This window comes from Sinocyclocheilus anshuiensis, unplaced genomic scaffold (assembly GCF_001515605.1).
Source record: "Sinocyclocheilus anshuiensis isolate Anshui unplaced genomic scaffold, SAMN03320099.WGS_v1.1 scaffold572, whole genome shotgun sequence".
Taxonomy (NCBI): Eukaryota; Metazoa; Chordata; class Actinopteri; order Cypriniformes; family Cyprinidae; genus Sinocyclocheilus; species Sinocyclocheilus anshuiensis.
In genome coordinates, this window is record NW_015555778.1 from 2,126,396 (window position 1) to 2,151,277 (window position 24,882).

Here is a 24,882-nt window from a genome sequence, read left to right on the forward strand (position 1 = left end):
TGTAATATAATATTAAAAATTAAATGTAAAATATTTACACAAATATAATCTTCATATGTTATATACAAATTATATATATATATGTGTGTGTGTGTGTGTGTGTGTCTAAAATATTTTATATAAAAGGAAACATATTTAGGTAAATGTGTGTGTGTGTGTGTGTGTGTGTGTGTGATAAAAGGTTATGAAATCCAAAATTTGTGCATTCACTAAAATACATTCATAAATAAAACAATATTTCCATACAAGTATGACAATATTTCTCATTATATCCCAACAGCTTCTCTTGCTGCCTGAATATTTAGGTTACATGATCAAAACAAACTTTATATCATTCTTTTTTTACACAACATATCTGGGTCCTTCAATATTAAATAATTCATTATTTAAGTCGTCATATATTTTGTGAAATTGGGATGAAGAAAAATCATTTTTCTTATGGGGAGCTTTTGCATCAGTTTCTTGTCATTCCATACAGTAAAGTACATGAGATTAAAAATGTCCTATGTGAAATTGACTGTATTTATCATAGATTTAAGCAGATCCCAAACCTGAGAAAGGACACCAAATAGCAGGAAGAAAGAAGATAAGAAGTTTCATTCCGCACCTTTGAACTTCCCGGGTCAGGCCTCTTTGGTCAACCATGAACACACCAAACCCACCAGCAGAAACATCCTCAGCATCTCCCTGACCCACAGGTGAGACTGACAGATGCCGATGCGCTCTTAACCGATGTCAGTCAGCAGAAGAACACAATGTAAAAGCTACAGCTTTAGCTGAAAATTGCGTGAAACTTCCAGGAGGAATATGTTATGCTTGCTGTGCAGACAATGGACAAATGGCCGAGGAAAGCCAGAGCGACTCAGTGGGGAACCAGGAAAATCTCCACACCACCCTCCGGATATCAGACAAAGAGGCACAAAAGGTAATTTTTTATCTGCTGAGCAGCATCTAAAAGGTATCAAGCGGGAGCTGCTTTTCACGGCTGAGAGCGCAGATGGAGTGCTGAATCAAGCTGGGATGATCATCAACAACACACCACTGCTCCTCTGCCTTTCAAACAGTCCGAGCGTAGCTTTTCACTAAGTTGGATTTTCTTTTTTCTTTTGCCTGAATTAATCTCTCTTCTAGCATGCTTCTTAAACGTGGGATTCTATACTGAGCTTAGCCATTGCATTTCCAGTTTTTCTTCCTTTTTTCTGTTGTTGCATTTTTCCTAATTCCTGCTGTGGCGATCAATAGCATTTGTCATTGGTTCTCCTTGGCTTGTCTCGTCACATTTTCAGGAGGTCGGTAAATTGGTCTTGACTCGAGTCAACCAGAATCATCAAAAGCGAATCCCATCACAGGACATTCAACTGTTCCAGTGGGAAAAATCTTTTGCTGTTTAATGCTTGAAAAACCTTTCATGACAGGCCATTAAAACATGAATTTTGCATATTAGATATATAACCCCCTAAAAAACACTTGATAAGCACAATTTTCTGTTCATGCGTTGACAAATTTCCTGTCGAAACAGGAAGCTTAGATAGAATATATAAAATGGTCCATCTCTTTAAAATAATTTAATAATATTTTTTAAAAAGTGGCAGCAATGAACTTGATTTGCTAGTTGGTCGCTTATGGCATTAGGCGGGACATTCTCATTCTAGAGAGCATCTGATTGGTCAAAAATCTGTGCAGTGATGAGTCATCATCAATATTTTTGCTTTTGTTTTCCCAGAAGAGACAGAATGTATATTAAATGCTTATCTGCTAAAAGTGGATTTTGTCAACTTTATTATTATTATTATTATTATGTAACTACACTAGCAAATACATTCCAAAGCTAAAAAACATTTTAACAAATTATTAAAAATTGTTAATAACAATTTTAGGATTCTTCCCTCCCAAAATTGTTTATATAGCAATATTATTAAACATTACAAAAAACTACTCTGGTTGTACAGGTATGGTAATTGTATCAAATAGTACCATGGTAATTCACCATATTCATGTACTAGGGTATATATGGTACACCAAGGCATGCTACCTCAAAAAATAAAAATAAAATCCCATGGAACTGACCAGGTTAATGTCAATAAAATTGTGATATTGATATATTATTATTTTCAGACATGCTGATCAGTAGCATTAATCTTTTAACTAAACAGTTTCTATTCAAAAACTAAATATAATTGAGATTCTGAAATATGGTCTGACTGTTGCTCATTAAGCAGTGATGATATGAGCAAAAAATGACAAAACTCATTATCGTGTTAATGTAATATAATGATTATGTGTGTTTTAACCCCTTTTGACCCTGGGTTTGAAGGTTATTTCTGTGCTGTGTCATTTGTACATTTGTGTTGTTTCAGCATAATCATGTTTATAGACTTAATTCTCTGTTATTTAGCAGTTTTAATGGTTCATAAGGTAGGAAAGAGGCCAAACTCAACTGGGCAACAGCTGACAGTGTGTGTGTGTGTTTATGTACAGTATACAGTGTGCTCTGCTATTAGACAGACATATGGCGCCACCTACTGACTGAAAGTCACTAGATTAAAGATCAAATTAAAGCCTTAAAGAAGGCCCTACCTACCACACAAGGGAAACAAAGGGGGTGTTTTGGTAAAATTTTGAATTGCACTAAAGAATAGCACATTAATTATAATAATGCAACATTGACAATGTTAATGCAAAGGTTCTAACAACAAAAAAGATTAAATATAATTTAGGCTGCATTCAGAGTAAAGTCACTCAACAGAGGCTAGTAAGTTAACTACTAAATGCTGACTTGAAGCCATTTACAAACATTTAGTAAAAATTATAATCCTAATTGATTAAAGGAAGTTAACCTACTTTCAAATCAGCTGATTAACCTTGTAGTATGCTAAATTACCATAACTCCTTACATGCTTTTTAAGGGTGTTTCTGAAATCAATCACATCTAAAATGTTTTTAAGTAAAGGGCAAAAGTAAATAAAAAAAATAATAACAAGGACGAAAATAGAAGAGAGAATTTAATTACAAAAGAGCCCAAATCACATCCAATCAACTGCAGTTACAAAAAGGGAATGAATGAAAGGCACACTTCAGGAATTATTGAAATTATGTACATTCAATATTGATACAGTGACAGTTCATGCATTTCATTTTGACAGTATTTGACAGCATCAATAAATCAGTAAATGTATTTCGAGGAAAACCATGTCACAACACCCTCATACACACCCATCAAATGTTCAAGTTGGAAATTTGAGAACGCTGATATTGGATCCATATACCTCAAGATGGCTTGCTAATTTGACAGCAAATTAATTTGCCATCTTTACACAATGCAGAATAACACCCACTGAAAAAACACACAAACAATGCATGGCGAGTCTCACAAAATCTCAGTTAACATGCTGATAACAATCAACGCAGAACTGAGCTTGAAGCATGTCTATGTTTGGAACCAAAATCGTTTGGGAATGTTTAGTCTCTAAAAGTAGAACTACTTTTGTTTATGAAACAAACCCTGAAATGGTACGATGATGACGTGGTCAGGAGTGTTGCCATGTCATGAAATACCAGGTTTTGCTGTTGTAGCTTCGAAACCCTAAAAATTAAAGTGCATCACTTACTTATGCTGGTATTTGGCAGATTCATACAAACAAAATCTGTGAATTTATCACACTTATTCCAGAATTCACATCTGAAATCAATACCCAGAAAAAAGACACAAGAAGGGAAAAGAAAAAAGAAAAGAAAAGAAAAAAGAAACTGAGGATATTTGAAAAAAACAAACAAAAAAAAAACAGAATATCTATCATAATTTGACTGTACACCTAAAACAATGATAAATTCAGATAGTCCAAACAATATAATAGTCCCATAAATTAGCAAACAACTTTCAGGCCTTTCAGTGTTGGTAAACTGGAAAAGAGGGACAGTCTTTTACAATATTAATTATTAACACACATCAACTTAGACAAGCGTTTCAAACCCCTAAAAATGATGCATAAGTAACTTTGGCACAAAACACAGTTTTGAACTTCTGCCAACTTTCTTTCTAGAACAGAATGTATGACCTTCTGAGAAATTTCCAAGAAGATCTATTTGGTTATATCAGTCCAAAATATATCTAGTTTAAACCTACACATTCCACTTAAATCTTGGAAAAAGGCATCCAAGCATCCTGACTGGGCTGTAGAAAATGACAACAAAATCATTAGACAACCATTTTGGTGGAAATAATGGGATTGTCTTCATCACATTCGATTTCTGGCGGTGTCAATCACCCCCAGAGATTCATCTGTTGAAAGAAGCAGGAAAGAAAAGCTGTTCATATCTGAGGTATTGATTTCCAGCATCACAGTCCAAAGTCTAAAGCTGAGCAGAGACTGAGCTTTACTTATGTCAATATTTGAAAGATCTGGTGGAATAATCTAGTGTTTGACTACCTTCTCAAAGATTTGGCTTCATAAACGGTAGTATCTTCCTCGTCGCTTTCCAGGTGGGCCATTTCCATTGTGTCGTCATAGTTTGACAGGAGCCCGTATTTCTTTCTCTGAACACCGGTTTTCTTCAGACTGGAATGAGAGCACAAATGAGAGACGCTTGAAGAAATCTGTGTGACTTTCTCTTTCCACAAAACAGAATGAGGCTAAAGTTTCAAAAAAATCACAAAAAACACCATGAAAATAGTCAACATGACTGTTCACTTCATTTTGGAGTTTTATTGGATTTTTAAGTGAATAATGACTTAAATGTCAGCTTATAAACTAAATACATTGTTATTGTTAGTGGATGCCCACATACTTTCCTTGAAAGGGCCTCGGTTATCTAGCTGTCTTTATATTGTTTTATCAACGGATTGTAGAGGTGCCGGTAGTGACAGACTTCTTCACACAGCCTCTCTTCAAATTCGACGTCCATGTTGCTTTTCCAGCGCATGCGCAGTTGGTGCTTTTGTAGCCTAGTAGTGACCAAAAAAATGAGAGGCACGTGGATATCCAGAAAGAGCCTTCGCGTACACCCTCCAATGACGATTTGTTCGTCACGCAGAACCTAGCGGACCCTTGCGCACTCGCGGAAAGTATAACCCTGCGTCTCAATGTTCATACTATCCATCCTATATAGTATGTGAGATTAAAATAAGTGTGTCCCAAAGCATAGTATGTTGAAAAGAGTATGCCAAAAGTCCCCGGATGGTCTACTATTTCAGGTCGATTTTTGAAGTGTGGATCCGTGCACATTCTAATGGCTAATATTGCCCACAATCCATTGCGCTTTGGTGAAGGATTCTGTCCAGAACTACAAACATGGCGGATGTGCGCGACCGGCGGTTAGGTACAGAGGCTTAGAAAAAGGGGTTTGAGTTACTAATATTCAACATTTAACCTGGTAAAAAATATTAGCAGATCAATTCAATATCAATAGCAGACTTCTTTTCTCTCCAATACAGTAGGAAGTTAAATGAAATGCAATGTGGAGGATGTTAACTGTGACAAGATAATTGACAGGCCAGTTTACAGTGACAGAGTGCGTGTATCTATGCGGCAGAGCAGTCCATTAAAGACGCAGTTGTGTGATGTGATAGTATGTCCCAAAGCTTGCCTGCTCTTCTAGATGATTGACAGGCCAGTTTACAGTGACAGAGTGCGTGTATCTATGCGGCAGAGCAGTCCATTAAAGACGCAGTTGTGTGATGTGATAGTATGTCCCAAAGCTTGCCTGCTCTTCTACTACACAATCAAAAGTGTGTACATTTTCCTCACCAAAAGAGTACATACTTTAAGGGCGTAGTATAAGTAGGCACACTGGGACGCAGCAGAGGACGCATGGTCACCTTAAGTAAAGGTGCGTTCACGCCATATCGGAATTCCCGTAATTACGAGATTCCAACTTGTAAATAGCGTTCACATCCTCGTAGAACTCGTAATTACAACTTGTGAACTGGGAGTTTTCTGAGAGCTACGGTTTGTACCACGTGACCGCTGTACCTCATGTGGCTATTGCTGCTCTAAAAAAAAGAGAAAATTGATGGGGCGTATATCCGCCATGTTTGTATTTTTTAACACTTTTAATGCGTGTTTGTAGTTCTAATTGAATACTCGTCCACCGCGCAATGTGTTGTGGGCAATATTAGCCGTTAGAGTGTGCATCGATCTGCACTTCGAATAGATTCCATCCGGGAATCTCTGGCAAACTTTTTTAAACATACTATGATTTGGGACATACTAATTCTATTTTCGAATACTATTTAGGACGGATAGTATGCGAATTGGGATGCAGCAACAGAGTTGCGACAGTCCCATAGGCTTCCATAGGAACTGAGGAATGCGGAAGTAAAGCGTGTCATGGAGCAGCCAATAGTTCCAAACAACCAATAGTTCCAATAGGATGCATGGACACCTTAAGTAAAGGTGCGTTCACGCCATATCGGAACTCCCGTAATTACGAGATTCCAACTTGTAAATAGCGTTCACATCCTCGTAGAACTCGTAATTACAACTTGTGAACTGGGAGTTTTCTGAGAGCTACGGTTTGTACGTGACCGCTGTACCTCATGTGGCTATTGCTGCTCTAAAAAAAAGAGAACATTTATGCATATATATAGATGTACTATAATATAAAAACATATTATGTAAGCATTCATACTGTTATTATTTTGTTGTAGTTTGTTTAGGTTAGCAATAACACATTTATTATCGCCGTCATTAATAATAAACAACAAACAAACGGTTAGTAATTATGTTTACCTGACACGCTTTCTGTGTTCTGCAATATCTAGTAGTATCATACAAATGTAAAGTTATGTGGTTTACAGCTGCCAGTAACTTTCACTCGGTGGCGGGTTCATTTTGTTGACTGTTGCTATAGAAACGGACAATCCCCAGTCCGAGGACGTGAATGGCACCCAGAGCCGTTGAGAAACGTGCTGCGTCCCAATTCGCCTATGTATACTATGCCCTAATTAGTATGTACTCTTTTTGTGAAAAAAAGTACATACTTTTGAGTATGTAGAAGAATAGTAGGCAAGCTTTGGGACATACTACTTCATCATAGCTGCTTCTTTAACGGACGCTCTGTTGCTTAGTTATGTGCATTCTGTTACTGTTTAAACTGCCCTGTCAATCATCTTATCACAGTTAACATCATCCACATTTCGTTTACTTTGATTTCCTACCGTATTGAAGAGAAATTAAGAGGTACGTTGATCTGCTAGTCGCGGGTCTATCATGCCGAGAACTCTGCTCATGTGTTTGCATAATGATGCATTTAAAAGTTAACGACCAAACAAATCATTATAAAAGTTCACAGTGTTGCTGCAGATGAAATATAACGTGGATAACATTAAATGTATATTTTTTCATCAGGTTAGACATTGATTATTTATCACTCAAATCCATGTATCTACCTGTCCGTTGGTCGCGTATATCCGCCATGTTTGTAGTTTTTAACACTTTTAATGCGTGTTTGTAGTTCTAATTGAATACTCGTCCACCGCGCAATGTGTTGTGGGCAATATTAGCCGTTAGAGTGTGCATCGATCTGCACTTCGAATAGATTCCATCCGGGAATCTCTGGCATACTTTTTTAAACATACTATGATTTGGGACATACTAATTCTATTTTCGAATACTATTTAGGACGGATAGTATGCGAATTGGGATGCAGCAACAGAGTTGCGACACTCCCATAGGCTTCTATAGGAACTGAGGAATGCGGAAGTAAAGCGTGTCATGGAGCAGCCAATAGTTCCAAACAACCAATAGCTCCAGTAGTGAAGCCCATTCATTTCAGTGCTTCTCAAGCACACTCGCCAGAAAGTTGAGGAAATTACAGCAGTTTTTGGCATTTTAATGCATTAGTTTACCTCTCAGAAATCTGGCCAGTAGTTGTATTTTATGAAACGCATTATAGTTCATGTTTAGTTTTAGATGATAGGCAGTTATGCTATATTTGCAGTTAGATAACGTGAGAAACACCTTAATAGCGATCATAACCAGATGCTAGTTGTCATATTTTTAAGTTTTTAGTCTTTCTGCAATCTTTCTCTCCCTGTAGGAAGTTGAATGAGTTTCAGTGAAGACTGCCCATTAAAGGAATACAAGAAAGAGTTTCCCTGAATGCAGTTTGTTGCCTTGTGTTTTTTTTAAACGTAATTAAAAATTTTTATTGGGTTAAATTCCGTATTCGCTGGCCTTTTTTAATGTCATAAAATAATACTGGGATGTGAGTAATCTTTTTAAATTCAACGTTTAAAAAAAAGCAAACCGTATAAACATTTGAGTGTTTGATAATGTCTAAATATACAATGCAAAACATAAAATAAATAAATAAAGCTATTATGACCGGTAAATCTCTTTACAGCAACTAGAGTAGAGCTAAATACAGTGGTGTGAAATACAGTGGTCCTGTTTTTTTAATTTTTTGCATATTTGTCACACTTAAAAGATTCAGATCATCAAACTAATTTTAATATTACACAAAGATAATGTAAGTAAATACAAAATGCACTTTTTAAATGATTATTTATTTTATTAAGGGAAAAAAGCTGTCCAAACCTGCCTGGCCCTACGTGAAAAAGTGTTTGCCCCCTAAATCTAATAACTGGTTGTGCTACGCTTTGCAGCAACAACTGCAATCAAGTGTTTGCGATAACTGGCAATGAGTCTTTCACATCGCTGTGGAGGAATTTTGGCCCACTCTTCTTTGCAGAATTGTTTCAATTCAGGCAGGCTATATTTATTAAACAGCCATACTGGCATCTAGTGGTTAAACCATGGCATTACATAGGGATGTTATTTTTCTGGCCACCAAACGCCTTTAATTTGCCTCTTTGCACTGGAATTTAAAAACATTTTCTCTATTTTCACCCTAAATATTATGCTAATTGTAATATAAATAATAAGCATATTAGATAAAATATTAATGCTGTCTATTCATCACTCCCCAAAATAAAATGCAATTGTGAAACGTAGTCAGCGTAGTTATCAATACACAATCAATGCACATGATGTGTTAATAATCACTAGAAATGCTGCAAATATAGTGAAACTGCTGTCTATCCTACTTAAACCCATTCAAACACATTGACAGCGCGGAGTTGTTTGGAACTATTGAGAGCTCCATGAACCACGTGACCGCGTGGCGGTGAGATCAAAGCGTGTCGCAACTCTGTTTCTCAACGGCTCTGACAGCACCGAGTTGAACGTCACGTGTTGTCATCTCGGAATTACGGTAATTACGACATGGCATGAATGCAGCATAACTCAAATGTGTGACTATGCTGGTCATGTGACACATATCAGCGCCCATGAGGGGGCGACCCGCTCCCAGTGTTGCCAACTTAGCAATTTTGTTGCTAAATTTTGCAACTTTTCAGACTACTCTAGCAACTTTTTATTCCAAAAGCACCTAGCAACAAATTTAGCTATTTTTAAATTTTATTTGGCTACTTTTAGCAACTTTTGATAAGTGGCTCAAACAATAAAAAGGCACACATTTTCCATCTATATTTCACAAAAAGAGGAAACCAACGATGCCTAGCAGAACACACATCACGTGAATTAAGTTACTGCTATTTGCAATTGTTCAATTTGATAATAATAATAATAATTTAATAATTGTTCAATTGTTCAGAATGTGTAGTTTTACTAGTTTACTAATAAAAAAAACTTGTAATCGTTCAAAAATGTGTAAGTGTTCAACAATTCAATGTTGCATATAAAAAAAGGTTATTTATATTTTAACATTATATTATGCATTTATATTATTTTACGAACAAATCTAAATTAACATATAAAAATATATATTTTTTAATGTAGTGACAATTTTGCGTCATGATTACTTAATGACGTCATCACGCAATGACATCACAACATCATTTAGCAACTTTTAGCAACAAATCGACCTTCCTTTAGCAGCTTCCCCTGAAAATTAGTTGGCAACACTGCCCGCTCCATGTAGAATAAAACAGCCTTTTCAACAAGGTTGCTGAATCTAGAATCATCTCACATGAGTGTTGCCTACATCCTAAACAAAATTTCACAAAATTAAAACGTTTTACACAAATGAATATCGAGTTCACTTTAAAACCAAGGTTGTTTTGAAGTCCATCATCCATAGATTAACTTGTCCCACTGAAGTTACTACTAAAACCAAACTTTAATTAGCCAAGTTAATCTCGCTCGAGATCAAATAACAGGTTATATGACTCAATACCCAAAGTTTCTTAACATGTCAGTGTTTTCGATTCGAATCGCTGTCTGTATACTAAGTACAAGCAGTATATACTGTACAATGAACACACTGTAAGTAGCACCGCTTTTAAGCCAAAATCTCATTTGACATAATTTCCAGATGACTTACCGGACTGCTCTCACTAAGAAATACAGAACTCCGATGACCGTGATCCCGATCAGAACATACAGAGCCCTGTTTATCATCGCGCCGTCCAGATTGAAGCCCATTTTTGAGTTGGCGGTGGTGTTATTTTTGTGAGACACTTCTGTACTGTTGCTGATGCTGGAAGTGTTCTTGAGTGCGGGTGGTTTAGTGGTGCTGGGCTTAATGCTCCCGTCATCGGCGAAAGAAACAGCCCACAAAGTCAAAACCAGAGGCAGAAGTCTTAAATGTGTCATTGTAGCCTGAGTTCGTGCTTTTTAAAGGCAAAAGAAAACCTACACAGTACACACAAATATGAAGTTGGCTTTAACGACTGAATCCAGTTCCTCTTCCTGATTGAAGACGACAGCACGCGTAGTTACGGTAAATTGTGTCCTGAGGGGAATCAACAACGAGATCAGGTTCCCCTCTGAGAGCACGAGCGCATCTTACTCTTCTTCTTTCTTTTACTGGCACCCGCACTTAACAGTGCATTACTGCCATCATCAGGTAGCTTGGATCAGAAACATTTCCTCTATCTCTTAACATTTTCTAATGTTCTTCCCCACAATGTGCACATCTCTTTTTGGCTCTGCATACACTTGCAATATGACCATATCTCTGGCAGTTATAACATCTCAGTGGAGCACGCACATATTCTCTCACCTTAAAGCTAACATATCCAATCATCACTTTACTTGGTAACATTCCACTACTTTCAAAGCGCAACATTACAGAAAGACTTTCTTCCTTATTACCTTCCCTATTCCTTTGCAATCGCTTTGCTTCAATTACATTTCCTCCTTTTATATTCCTCTTCACCCCTGTAATTACTCCGCATAGCCATGGTTTTCCACCCGTTTGCTTACAACTTGAAATCTCGTTTACACACAGCCTTCATTTTCATCACTTTATCCCTCTGTTCCTCATTATCACATATCACCATCAATGCTCCATCCTGAAGTACTCTTGCACATTTAATCTCTCCTGATTGTTTCCTCAACTCATTTGTTAATTCAATTGGGTTTACTCCTTTTACTCCATGCCCCTCTAAATCTCACAATCATTTTTATTTCCTCTCTCCTTCCACTTATTAATTCCCTTTCACTATCCTCATCTATAATTACTGACTCCTCTTCATTATCTTTCTTCCTCTTTTTATTTGTTTTTCCTACACTTTTTATTCTCCCTCCTTCTACCTGTGACCAACCCGTCTCCATTTCATCTTCAATCTCAGAATCATCAATCCTATCTTTTGTTTCTGATCCAACTTCCTCTTTTTCCCCACGATTTCCCCATCTTTTTCTTCTTCTTAATAGTATAACTTCTATGCTTATCAAAACTCAGTATGAGTTATTTGAATCACACTCAAAACTTTTGTTGCTCCGATCTGAATACACGCTGCTTCCAAAATGGCGATCGTACTCCCTCTCCCGCATCTTGCTCTTCTTTTACAGAGGGTATTTAAAACACAATGTCGGTTGTATTTTGAAAATATGGCTACAGTGAGCATTTTGATGACAGAATCATACTCCACGCAAATACGTCAAACAAAACGGTAGCTACTTCAACGGCTCTGGCTACTAGCTACTCTAGTCCGTAGTAAAACACAACGCGAGCGTTCCCACGAGGAGCTGTGAACGTTATGTCCAAACGCTCGCGTACTTGCGTTTGCCTAATATATGTTTCTGTGATTTCTGTAAGTCACGTGTAGAAGCATTACAGCTGTTACACAGTGAATGAACGTCATGGACACAGACTTGAGTAAACAAATATTTACTGAAGGCAAAAAGTACAACTAGGAATGTCGTGAAGAACAAGATAAAGACTGAAAACAGTGTAATCCTGATTTTATATTGAACTATATTTTTGCATGACGATGGCCCATAGCTGTAATCAAAATATACATGTTTTAACGGATATAAAAACCCATAACTTTTTTAACATTGTGATACAAAAATAGTATTTACACCTCATCTGTCCACTATAAGAAAAAGCACTTTATAATCTAAGGCAGATGTTGTATATTGAGGGGTTTTAATGTTGTGCAAGGATGCATAATCAGGTTTTATCCAGCCACTGTTAAGAATCAACGATATACTTTTTTTTTCTATATCCAAGGAGCATCTGGAAATTGCTGGGAATACAATATAAACAAAGAAGATTAGATTTTTTGTATATTATCTGGTCCGAGTGCCAAATTTAGGCCATCATCGGGCCTTTATAAAAATTGTGAATGCTAATGCAAATGAATGTCCAAACTGAATGGTCTCCTCGGAGTGAACCAAGACATTATATTAAAAAAGTCACTTGTCAGATTAAAACAAATAAAAGGCCCAACTCATTTTACAGAGGTCACTAAAGGCCATCGTGGCTGATCTGTTAAGACTAGCATTATGTGATGTGCACAATTCAGCAGGTGTGCTGATTATCAATCATATCTGGCGGCCGTCCCAATTCACCTGAACTGTTTCCATCACACTGTTATCTACAGAGAAGCAGCCGTACGCCGCTCTGAGAGGACATGTTTGTACACGCCGTTTGTCATGAGGCTAAAAGGTGTCAGGATGTCCCTTACGAAGGTACACGGAGGAAAGGCTTTGGTATCAAGCTGTAGTATACACACAGGTTCCTGGATACATAAAATACATGGGGCATTTAAGTAGAATAGCTTAAATAATCTACTATCTCACACAATAACATGAAGCCCGATGCTAAACATCTACACAAAATACAGGACAAACAGTAAACGGCCAGCGGTTAATGCTCCGCTGACCACAGCCAACATGCAATGGCCCACAGTATGCAAACAATAAAAATCTAGACAACACTATTGGATTTATACACAAACGATTGCATAAATTTGAAGGAGGAAAATGCCTATAAACATTCTATGTCTAAAGATACAGTATAAATGCTAATGCTAGAGGATATGATGAGTACAACCCTACTGGGAGATACGTAACACAAGAGGCGCAGAGTTTTAGGCCTGTACCATCAGCCTGATGAAATTACCCATGTCTCACAGGAGCATAAATGTTTGGTCCTGAGGGCACGAAATGGACTGTAAACTACAGATTTGCAAACATTAGTTGCAGATGTTTGACTGAGGTTCTGGAGAACTGAAGCAGTAAGGCACAAATGGTACAAATGGAATCAAAGGCCTGTAAGTGGTTCATCTCTGCTTCTACAGAAATCAAGTCTTAAATAGGCTGAAAGTGACCGATGGAGGGATGCATACAGTTGATGAACTTCTCGGCCCAACTAATAATACAGCTGTTCTAAAACCTTGAAAAAATATATGTATGTAAATAATCACTAAAATGCCTCAAATAAAATAATGGAATGATGGAAGTGAGCTTTGTGATTAAGACTCATTATGGTTTAAAATGACTGGCCACTCCAGTCTTTTCTAGACTATATTTCTCTCAAATGATGGACTTGGAGAAGGAAACCCTAAGATGGTGGTTTTCTCCGAGATCATGGTTGTGGAACTGGATAAGGGACTCGATCGCTTCCTCCACCGAACCCATCTGAATCAGAGCCATCTTGCGATCCTTCCTGAAAGTTGAGGAATTCGTTAGTATTTCTTGCGGATACACTGATATAGAATGTATGTGCTGACGATAATCATTAATCAACAGATTGTTGTGGCCAAAAATAGGATTTTAACTCAAAATGACCAGGTAACAAATTATTTAAAAACCACTGACTAAATACTAAAAACCTTCACTTACTAAATTAAACTAATAATAAAATCTAAACTAAATAATAATAATAAAAACAGCTTAGAATGTAGACTTCATAGTGCATATAGGTGATCTGCCTTGTAACAGGTTTTGTTTTTATTTGCTGACAAATCAAAGTGTTCCATTTTAAGAAACAATTTATGAAATGACAATAATCAAAAGGCAAAAATGACAGTGAAGAATGACACAACAGCCTAAGATGTCCAGAAATTCACATTTTCGATATAGAAATGTTGCCAGATAACAATATATTAAATAATAATAAATTAATAATGATAATAATAAATTATTTAAAAATAATACATTTAATTCAGAAATAAATCTATATAATACTCAGTACAGAAATTAATAAACAATTTTGTTTTAACAAAGTAGTATAGATTTTACTATACTAAAGCAAAAAATTAAATACTTTGAACATTATAAGTGAAATGTTTACAAATATGTGTGTAATGTGGGCGAAAAGAACACACACATTATTGGTTACTGGCTGTGTTTCCACTACCAGTATCAATAATTTAAAATGACTGTTATACTACATAAATGTCAGAGTATGATAATGTCACAGCTGCACACACTTACTGAAAGAACTTGAAGTTCTTGACCAGAGCACCATTGCTAGCAAAGAGCAGCTTGAGTTCATCTTCGACAACCGCGGGTCTAAAACGGAGAAAGTTATAGGTGAGATTTGCGTTTTTAAAGTCACAGAAAAACAAGAAGCGGATGTGTATAAACTCACGGGATGTTAGACAGGTGCAGGGTAGATGAGGGAGGAAAGATGTTGGAGTAGTTTTTGGAGCCTGGCTTCTTGAAGCGATGGAGAGGAGAGCTGCTGTAGTCTTTGGTGAGACCCTGGTCCTCATGTCCCTCCCGTGGCATCTGGACAGTTGTGTGTTTGGACAGCGTGATGCGCAGGGGCCTGCCGTATAACTTCTGTCCGTTTAGATGACTCATTGCTGAAATATAAATGTTTATCTGTAAATAAATACTGAACTACAAAACAAATGAAATATAAAGTATGCATCGTTCTGCACCCTAGTTCCCCATTACATCTATCAGTATACTGTGAAAACAAATTTGGGCGCTAGCAACTGCTAAACACTGGGACACTTATGACTAAGTCTGTGCATTAAAGCACAGCTAATATTATCTAATATCAACAACACTGCTGTAAAACACCGCATGGCCAATAGCCTTCTGCTAACCTTTATTTGTTGATTGTGAATCATCGTTGTAGTGGTTATAAAAGTACACTGTGATTATGGAATATGAACTTATCCATTTCTGATGAAAGACTAAAGACATTACAACACTTCCAATAAGTGAATATAATGAGTAGTCAGTTATTGCAGAGTTGATCGGCGTCAGTCACATTTTTTTGAAAGAAATTAATACTTTTATTCAGCAAGGATGCACTAAATTGATCAAAAGTGACAGTAAAGTTGTTACAAATAAATATACAAATAACAAAAATAAATGCTGTTCTTTTGAACTTTCTATACATCAAAGAATATTGAACAAAATAAGCAGCGCAACAGTTTTCAACATTGTCAATAAATAAATTGTAATATTAGAAAAACAGTGTCAAAATTAGATGTAATTAGAGTGACACTGAAAACTTTTAAAATACATTACATTTTAAAAATATTAAAACAGTTGTTATATATTGTAATAACATTTCACAATATGACAGTTTTTACTATATTTTAAATTAAATAAATGCAGCTATGTTAAGCATAAGAGTCTTCTTTCAAAAACATTGTAAAAAATCGTACTGACCCCAGACTCTTATATGGTGGTGTATATATAACATTTCTGTTCCTTCTGCAAGCAAATTGTAATCATTTTAAGGCGGTTTACCCAGCTGAGCCTGTGTCCCATCACACATTTGTATGAGAGCATTCTCCTTCTTGTTGAACATGATTTTCACTCTCAATACATCCCCATATACACCTACAAAGAGAGACAGTCTCATGTCAGATACAAATATACAGCATGTTATGATCAGACACACCTCATCAAAACCAACCTGAGCTATAAAACAACTTCAGTTCACAATCAAGATACTCCATTATATCCCACCGTCACATGCTCTTCAGGGTACAAAAATAAATAAATATATATATATATATAAATTAAAACTAGTATCTAATAGCAATTTTATCAGGGGCTTAATTGAGTGAAAAGAAACTTGTTTTAAGAAAAGACTGAACATTTTCTTAGTTAAGAAAAAAAATGAGTTAAGAAGACAGTTCAAGTGGATCTGCAGCTTTTAGGAAATCTGCAAGTAGGGGTGTGCGATATTGACAAAAAATTATATCTCGATATTTTCTGGGATTTTATCGATAATGATAATTACACGATATTTTGCTGAGTGTGTTATTGTGCTGATATATTAAGAACTGCCGTGGTATGGTGTCTAAAACGTAAGTCTCTTAATTAACTTATTGTTTATTGAATTCAATGTCACATTTGTAATCATGGTACTTTTTGGAGAAAAACAGCACTCTTCGTGTGAAATTGAATAACTATATGAAGTGGTATAAATATATAAATTTTCTGCCATCATGTCTTGAATTTGTGATCATTCTAAATGCATTTTAATAGACTGAATCATGCAGTGAAAGAAAACACACTAAATGCGCACACGCACTAGTCTAGACTTCACGTAATGTATGCCTGCGCTCTGTAGGGATGTTTTGAATGGTTTTTGCAAAATACTCGATAATGTCAAATCGCACATCGTTAAAACAAAAATTACGATATTATCGCAGACGATATATATCGTACACCCCTATCTGCAAGGTTTAGTTCGTTTTTCGATCTCCTGAGGAACAGATTCAACGGATCGACTGAAATTAGAATCGAAAGATAACAAGTTTTGAGGGGGATGAAAATATTTTTAACCCAAAAAAGAATGAACTTATAAAACAGCAGGAGTCTTGACTATTAACCAAGTATTTTAAACAGCTTTTCTCCGAAGACATGCAATAAAAAAAAGGTAAAAGAGGAACGGTTTTCAAAAGCATGCAACATTTTACAAGGCGCCAATTTGCTTTGTTCCGTCATTAAAAAGCTGCAGCCTTCCATCTGCGTTCAAAGGAAGTGCTGCTGTTCAGGGAAAGCTGCAGCTTTTCATGACGTGTCTCATCTCACCACACCAAATACTGCAGAAAACAAGCGAGGCACTCAAAGAATCGGGCCTCACAGATGCCTTGTGAGGTAACAAAATCAAATTAAAAGAACAGAACAAACGAGTGACAAAAAAAGATGCTAAAGGATGACATACCGAAGAGAATAAAGAGGCAGTGGGGCGTAACTCTCTTTAAAGGACAGCAGAGGGGGGCAGCGGAGGAGGAAGAGACAGGTAAAGATCGGAGGCAGAGTGGAGGTTCAACATATCCGAGGCAGCGAGGCAGTTCCACGGGAAATGACGAAAAACGATGGTTGGATCATGAAGATGGTTAATGGATTGGGAGCGGAGAGAGAGAGGGAGGTGGGAGTGGGGGTGATAGAAGAGAGAGAGATGTTTGTGTGTCATGTTGGGGTGTGTGTGTGTGGGATGATGTTGAATCATGTAATTGTTCATACAGATTAGATGAGTAGAGACATATGGTGCGTGCAGCCAGATGGCAAAGGAGAACGAGGTTTCCAAAACAAAAAAAGAGCAATGGGATGAGGGGAATGGGGAGGGAGAGAAATAGGAGAAAAAAGGAGGTAAAAAAAACAAGGTCAGTATACATAAAGAAATACAAAATATAGTGCTAAAGTTAACAGAAATTTCATCAGTAAAACAAGCTAGTTATTGTAGTAAACAATGCGCTAATTTCAATGTGAAAAGTTTAAATGCACTTTCCGATGGTCTGTTTTACAATAAATACAAATAAAAGAACAGATCTTCTGAACAGACCAACAGAAAATACAATTTTGGCTATTTTACTGTGGTAATATTTGGAGGAGATGAGTGAAATATGAAATAAAGCAGCAACATATTCAAATGGAAGCAACAAGAAGAATAAAGTTCAACTGAATGGCATTTTTTATGAGAAACCTGAGGATGTTAGAGGAAGAAATTACACAGGGGTGAGGACACTTGAGCGAATAGAGACGGAGCTTCAGTTAATGGAAACGCTAAGCAATGGGCTTCTGTATCCTGTAATTACTACACGACAATAGATCATAAATGCACTAAATTTAAAGAAACACTCAGCAGTATTGCAGTAGTAACATCACCAGTCAATAATATCCATTTAATTCAGTTAATTAGGAAAATAACTGTGTGCCATTGTTTTAATTGTTTATTTTTACATTTTAATATATATTATACTTACAAAAAATGTTTTGCAAAAAAAAAAAAAAAGTGTGTTCCAACAAGTTTTTGCTGTGGCGCTTTAAATTATATTTATACCAATATTTTTACATTATAATATAAATTATACTTTTTGTTTGAAAAAAAAATGCCGTTCTTTAAATTTAAATTATTAATATTTATACTACATGTTATTCAATTATAACTTTACATAAATTGTTAAAAAAAAAATACAATTTTTTTGTGTTGCCACTGTCATTAAGTTATAAATATTTATACCAATATTTTTACATTATAAAAAAAAAAAACTGTCATTTTGTTTAAAAAAAAAAAGTTCTCATATTTTGTTGTAGTGCCATTGCCATTGTTTCAGTTTAAATTATTAATATTTATACTACTACAATTTACATTACACCATTTTTTTAATTAATTTTGTTAAAATGTGTGCTCCGTCAAGTTTTTGTTATGGTGCCACTGTCATTTTTAAATGATAAATATTTATACCAATATATATATATATATATATATTATACCAATATTAAGTGCTAATGTTTTAATATAAATTAAATATAAAAAATTAAAACTTATTTTTTTTTAAAGTGTTCCATTTAGAGTTTGCTGTGGTGCTATTGCTTTCATTTAAATGATATAAACAAATATATTTACATTATAATATAAAAAAATATATTAAAACAAAATAAAAAAGTATGTAGAGAATCATTGTGACTTTACATTTGATACAATTTCTGCTTTTTTCATTCATTATAAAAATGTAATATAAAAGAAAAAAAAAATAAGGATCATTAATAACATAATGGCACAATAGTAACATCAGCCATCCAAAAAAAAAAAATCCAAAAATTCCATGAGCTTGCTCAGACTTAATGTTTAAATAGACATCTTGAGCACTTCTAGGTCCATCAGAGACTGTGAACGGCTAACCTCAGGGTTCAGGTTGCTGACCAGCATGACGCAGTGGGTGCCGGGGAAGGAGGGGAAGCCCAGTCTGCTTGCAGCCGCAGCAGCCGCTGCTGTCCCGGGAATGGCCAGTGAGGCGAGGGCTCCGGGAACCCCAGGTATTGCAAACCCTGTTCAAGATGGAGTCAAATGTACACTATACACCACAAGACAAATTCAGACAAATATGAAATATAGAAGGTGTTAAACTAGCTGTGTGCCATCGTACCTGCAGCCTGCTGGATAGCAAAAGTTGGAGGGAAGGCGTGCGCTCCTGGATATGGCGTGGCAGAGATGATCCCAGGAGCAGCTGCAAAATACCAGGATGTTTAGACTTTCTAAAAGAGGCAGAATGGGACTATGCTTAAGAAAATAGTGTGCTGGGTGCAATTTTACACCCATTTGTACCGAAAGCAGCAGCCAAAGCATGATGTTCAATAGCGTGTTGACTGTCCCCAGTGGGCAGGTCCGGGCGAGTGTAGTCACGGCTCTTGTCGTTATTGTATTTGACGTTTAAGCTGGTAAGTTTGGAAAAGCTGATGCGCAAAGTACAGCAGCCATTGTAGATGTTCTGTCCATCTAGAGCCTGAGAAAAGAGAGATTTTAGTAAAAACGGTGCCACAAACGTCACATTCTTTCACAGTTTGCGTCAAGTCACCTTTATTTCTGTAGCGTTTTATACAATACAGATTGTGTCAAAGAAGCTTCAGCGATAAACAGGAAAATAGCAGAATTAATTATGGACAGTTCAGATTCTGCTGTAAAGCAGCTCTAAAAGACAAAAGTGTCATTATTTAGCTTAAGTCAGTTCAGTGTTGGTTCAGGTCAGATAGGGCTGCATGCTGAATTGTATTTTAATCATGATGACGATTTCTGTTTCTCTTGATTTACTAAGCATTAGAGATGCAGGGATCAGCTCAAACGTCACCCGAATCCACTGCTTCAAACAAATTACCGACCCGGATATAACCGCGATCCGCGCATCACTACTTAATAATCATCTGCGATATCTGCCCGCTGGTTATTTATCCTGAAGACATGTCATTTTCATTTGGCATTTGCTTTATCTTCCATTGGTACCAAGCCTCCACGAGGTTTCATATTTGCGGTTGCCAGATTTCAAGAATTAAAATCCTCCAATCAGAGCTTTTTCCTAATTCTGTACATTTTCTGCACAGTGGTTTACTTAATCTTCCCAACCAGGCAATCATGTGCACACGCTCTCTGATGGAAAACAAAGCCTAGAACGAAGTTTCAATAATTGTCATTACAGATCATGGCTGATAGATGGCGCTACTCACCAGCTTGGCATGTTGTGCCGTCAGGCCATCAGCAAACTGGAGGAGAGCTTGAAACTGGTTGTTTTTTGTGAAAGTGATCACTTTCAGCACTGTGCCAAACTTGGAGAAGATCTGTTGAGGAACCAAACATATTTTAGTATCAAATAACCATAATTGCCAAAGGCATAGTTCACACAAAAATGAAAATTGGCATCATTTACATACCTTCATGTCATTCCAAACAGGCAAGACTATGGTTAATCTTTCAAACACAAATTAAAATAATTGAATGAAACCTGAGAGGTTTCTGTCCTTCCATTGAAAGTCCAGATAACCAAAACCAAAAAGATCCAAAATGTTTATAAAAGCATTGTTTGAGCTTCCGTGCTTACCATTTTTGTGATGTGCTCTATGTATTTGTGTCTATTAATTGTTTAGATGCAAATAAAAACCTAAATTAAATCTGTTCATCATATATAGCGATTGTATCTCTTGACAAGACTTGGATTAAGCCACTCGATTCCTATGAATTTGTTTCACAACAACTCTATGAACTTTTTGGATCTTTAGAGAACAGAAACGTCTGAGGTAAAAATTTTACTTATTTAACATTTACTTTAATTTTCACACTTTACTTAAAGCCTTTTTATATAATTCATTATAAAAGTAGTTTTAATGCATTAATTATGCCGGTAACACTTTACAATAAGGTTCCATTTGTTAATGTATTAACTAACATGAACAAACAATGAACAATACATTTATTACAGTATTTATTAATCTTTGTTTATGTTAGTTAATGAAAATACAGTTGTTCACTGTTAGTTCATGTTAATTCAGTGCATTAATGTTAACAAGCACAACTTTTGATTTTAATAATGCATTAGTAAATGTTGGAATTAACATTAACTAAGATTAACAAATGCTGTAGAAGTATTGTTCATTCTTAGTTCATGTTAACTAAAGTAGTTAACTAATTAACCTTATTGTAAAGTGTTACCATTATGAACATTATGACTAACTTTGTAATGCATTATACATAAAGTCTTTAATTAAAGTGTTACCAAAATTTCCTAATTTATGTATTGGAAATTAACTAAAGTCTTAAGGGTTTGAAACAAAATGAGTGTGAGCAAATGATGACAATTTTTATTTTTGGGTGAACTATCACTTCAAGTAAGAAAAGAACAGCACTGCAGAGAACTAGAGGAAGTGCATACCTGGTGCAGGACATCTAGGGTCACGGGGTAAAAGAGGTTTTCAACGATGACCCTTAGGACAGGGCTGGGGCCAGCCATACCGGACGGGTCAATGGCACCTAGAGTCATGCTACCTGTCTGGACAGCATTCACCGCCTGCAGTGCTGCCTGTGCCCTCTGTAGACACCAAAAATGACATGCATTAGATTTAAATTAGCATTTTTTCCATTCCATTTTATTGATTTTACATCTATCCATATGCGTTTTTATGTAAATGCATGAGTAAAATTTGTAGACGGATTATTTTGAACAAAATCAAGTATGGAGTAAACTCTGTAGGCTACGTTTCTGTGTTTACTCAAACAGAACGAAGCAAAGCAAATTAAGCAATCCTCCAAATGAGTGCTGATGGGCTGCAGATGTGGAATTCACTGCTAAAGGCATTTAGCGGCATATAAACTGTGTTTAGAAAGGAAAACGGGCAGTGTGGAAAATGCAAAAAACAAGATGCGCAGAAGAGAGCAAACCAGACCCTCCGCTCATATCAATCGTCATGTGCACAGCTGCTGCAAATAACTCGTTAAAAATTTCTGCTGTCTTTATTTGCGTAAAAACATATACAAATGAATCACCATGTCAGAAATGTGGAATGAAGCCTCATAAAGCCCCATACGTGATGCATGTGCTGGCCGGGGATGGAAACTGAGAGAGAAGCACATACCACTTGGTTTGGTGAGTTGTCTGTTTTCAGCTCTTTGTGGTTTGAGTACTGCATGAAGATGGGATGATTTCTGATGACGGGCGTTACGGAGGAGTAATAAGTAACCATCGTCTGGGCTACTTCTTCAGTATTCATTTCCAAGAAAGCCTGCGCAAAAATGCAGATCATGCAATTTGCCTTAAGCCCGGAAAATGTTCCACGCAAGCACATAAAACAAAAGCTTCTACCTAAACAAGCTCAGTATTACAGACACTACCTGTAACAACATTCTTAACAAGACACTCACAAACAATAATCTCTAGCCAAAGAAATACTACAATCTGACAGTAACATGTCGCTAAGATAAACTCTTATTACTCAATACAAAAACAATAACGCAAATACTGGGGACTGTGGTAATATTTTCCAGTTTAAGTACAACTTATTAACTTTGTATATGAAAAATCCAAAAGTGTTTGGTGGACTAGGTTAAGTCAACCTTGTCTCCAGTGCTAATGCTGAGAATGTCATGAGTGGAGAGGGACTGATACCTGGTTCTTTCCCTTCAGCATGAGCAGGTTGGTGACTTTGCCAAAGGGAAGGCCGAGGGAGATGACCTCCGCTTCATTGATGTCATTGGGCAGCTTGCGGACATGTATAACTCTGGACGGGACGGCAGGACTTCTGATGTCGCCTTTGAACTTCTTGCTGTCGTTGCCGTTGGCTGCGGAGAAAGCAGATGATGAGGATGGATTGCTGGGACAAAACTAACCACATCTGAGAAGGAAATGAGTAAAGAGCAAATAGAGCCTACCTGCTGAGCTCATGATATAAGGCCCGCTGGAAACACAGGAGAACAGCTCGTCAGATCCTCTCTGAAAAAATAAAAATAATATAAAAAAAAATGCAATAACCAAAGAGAAAAGCTCTAGGTCAAACAGTGTCCAGCAACATGTCATTTTTAAAAGGTTTAGACAGTCAACTCAGTTCTGATGTTTACAAACTTAAACAGCACACTTGAAGAGGAAAACTATGTTGATAAACTAATCCAACCTTTAGCCTGAATGGATGTCCAAATAAGGACAAGTTTACATCAGAAAACTCTGAACGCAGAAAATGGACAATGTTACATTCAGTTTTCCTGTGCAAACAGCATAGCCTTAAGGGCGGGTGAGGTCAGAGATCAACCACAAGACATCCCCCATCAGAAACCTATGAAGAAAGATCTCAGTAGACCATGGGGAGAGGGGCGGTTTTACATTTCCGGGTCGTCAGCCAATGAGTGTCCAGTAGTGATGCGCGGATGGCGGTTATATCCGCGGGCGCTGCGGATAATCCGCGGATCGGGTGGGTCGGGTAATAAAAAATGCATTATGATTATTTGCGGGTGGGTCGCAGGTGGATAAATTAAATCATTAATGATGCAAGTATTAACTACATTTTCTAAATTATGAACGTGTTTTAAATAGGCTAAAGAAACTGAATCCAGACTATCTTGCATTTGCGCTTTCACATTCTCCTTTGTTTAAGGAAGGAAAGAACGTGTCCATGTGAAGGACCAGGACATTTATACAACTAAACCTCTGTGCATCAAACACCACATTTTAACCCAGCTTAAAGGCACAGTTCACCCAAAAATGAAAATTCTGTCATCATTTACCAACCCTCTACGGACACCTTGGCAATTGAAGCGCCATTGGCTAGTAAAATTTTTAGTTTACTCGCCAGACTGATATATATATATATATATATATACACACACACACAAATATTCTAATAAGAACAATATAAAATTCACTAAGGATTAATGAGCTGCTGGATTCATGAATATTAATAATGTTGTGTGCGTTCGCTCGAACTGATTTGCTGAAATCAAAACAGGGATGATAATAAGTGAGTGCCAGCCAATGAGATTGCCGTTTGCGCATTAGTCCCGCCCACTACTGGAGAAAGCGGCATTTCTTAAAAGCTGAAGAACTCCAAAGGAGCGCTGTTATTTTGACAGGAAAATACAACAAAGAATATCGTTTACATGTAGCGCGTCAATTCTCTCTCTCTCTCTCTCTGCGTGTGTGTGAGAAAGCTACGGCGAGCACTGTTACATTAGAGTTTATGGTACGTCAAATACAGGTGCACTGCGCATCCATCGAGATGAACTGAAAAATATCACAGATCGCTTGACGGAGAGTGAAACTCTGAAGCGCTCAGTCAGAGTGTTCGGCGAGTGAAAATATATCTGTGCTAAACTTATACTTAGCCTCCAACTCACACACTGGCGAGTAAAACCTGAGAATGTATTAGCCAGTGGCTAATATTAGACATCATTTAG

The 24,882-nt window shown here is 36.7% G+C and overlaps 2 protein-coding genes across 4 annotated transcripts in view; both read right to left on the reverse strand.

The window, feature by feature from the left end:
• Window positions 1–2,985: 2,985 nt before the first annotated feature.
• Window positions 2,986–10,786, reverse strand: fam174c (family with sequence similarity 174 member C). Of its 2 annotated transcripts, XM_016468510.1 has the most exons (3): window positions 10,345–10,785; window positions 4,428–4,556; window positions 2,986–4,279 (listed from the first exon to the last, which is right to left on the reverse strand). In XM_016468510.1, the coding sequence occupies exons 1-3, from the start codon at window positions 10,614–10,616 to the stop codon at window positions 4,276–4,278; spliced, it is 405 nt and encodes a 134-aa protein (XP_016323996.1). In that variant the 5' UTR covers window positions 10,617–10,785; the 3' UTR covers window positions 2,986–4,275. The 2 variants fall into 2 exon arrangements, with proteins under 2 accessions (XP_016323996.1, XP_016323997.1); XM_016468511.1 differs by lacking the exon at window positions 2,986–4,279 and having other exon boundaries at window positions 4,424–4,556; window positions 10,345–10,786.
• Window positions 10,787–12,119: 1,333 nt separating this feature from the next.
• ptbp1b (polypyrimidine tract binding protein 1b) overlaps window positions 12,120–24,882 on the reverse strand; it is a 21,318-nt gene continuing 8,555 nt past the window's right edge. For both annotated transcript variants that reach the window (XM_016468508.1, XM_016468507.1), the window contains 13 exons: window positions 23,368–23,428; window positions 23,105–23,277; window positions 22,575–22,721; window positions 21,875–22,030; window positions 20,676–20,786; window positions 19,783–19,960; window positions 19,604–19,684; window positions 19,360–19,505; window positions 17,398–17,431; window positions 15,969–16,061; window positions 14,848–15,064; window positions 14,691–14,768; window positions 12,120–13,920 (listed from right to left, as the gene is read on the reverse strand). In XM_016468508.1, coding sequence (XP_016323994.1) covers window positions 13,788–13,920; window positions 14,691–14,768; window positions 14,848–15,064; window positions 15,969–16,061; window positions 17,398–17,431; window positions 19,360–19,505; window positions 19,604–19,684; window positions 19,783–19,960; window positions 20,676–20,786; window positions 21,875–22,030; window positions 22,575–22,721; window positions 23,105–23,277; window positions 23,368–23,428 — 1,608 coding nt within the window. In that variant the 3' untranslated portion in view covers window positions 12,120–13,787. The remainder of the gene's footprint in view (window positions 13,921–14,690; window positions 14,769–14,847; window positions 15,065–15,968; window positions 16,062–17,397; window positions 17,432–19,359; window positions 19,506–19,603; window positions 19,685–19,782; window positions 19,961–20,675; window positions 20,787–21,874; window positions 22,031–22,574; window positions 22,722–23,104; window positions 23,278–23,367; window positions 23,429–24,882) is intronic.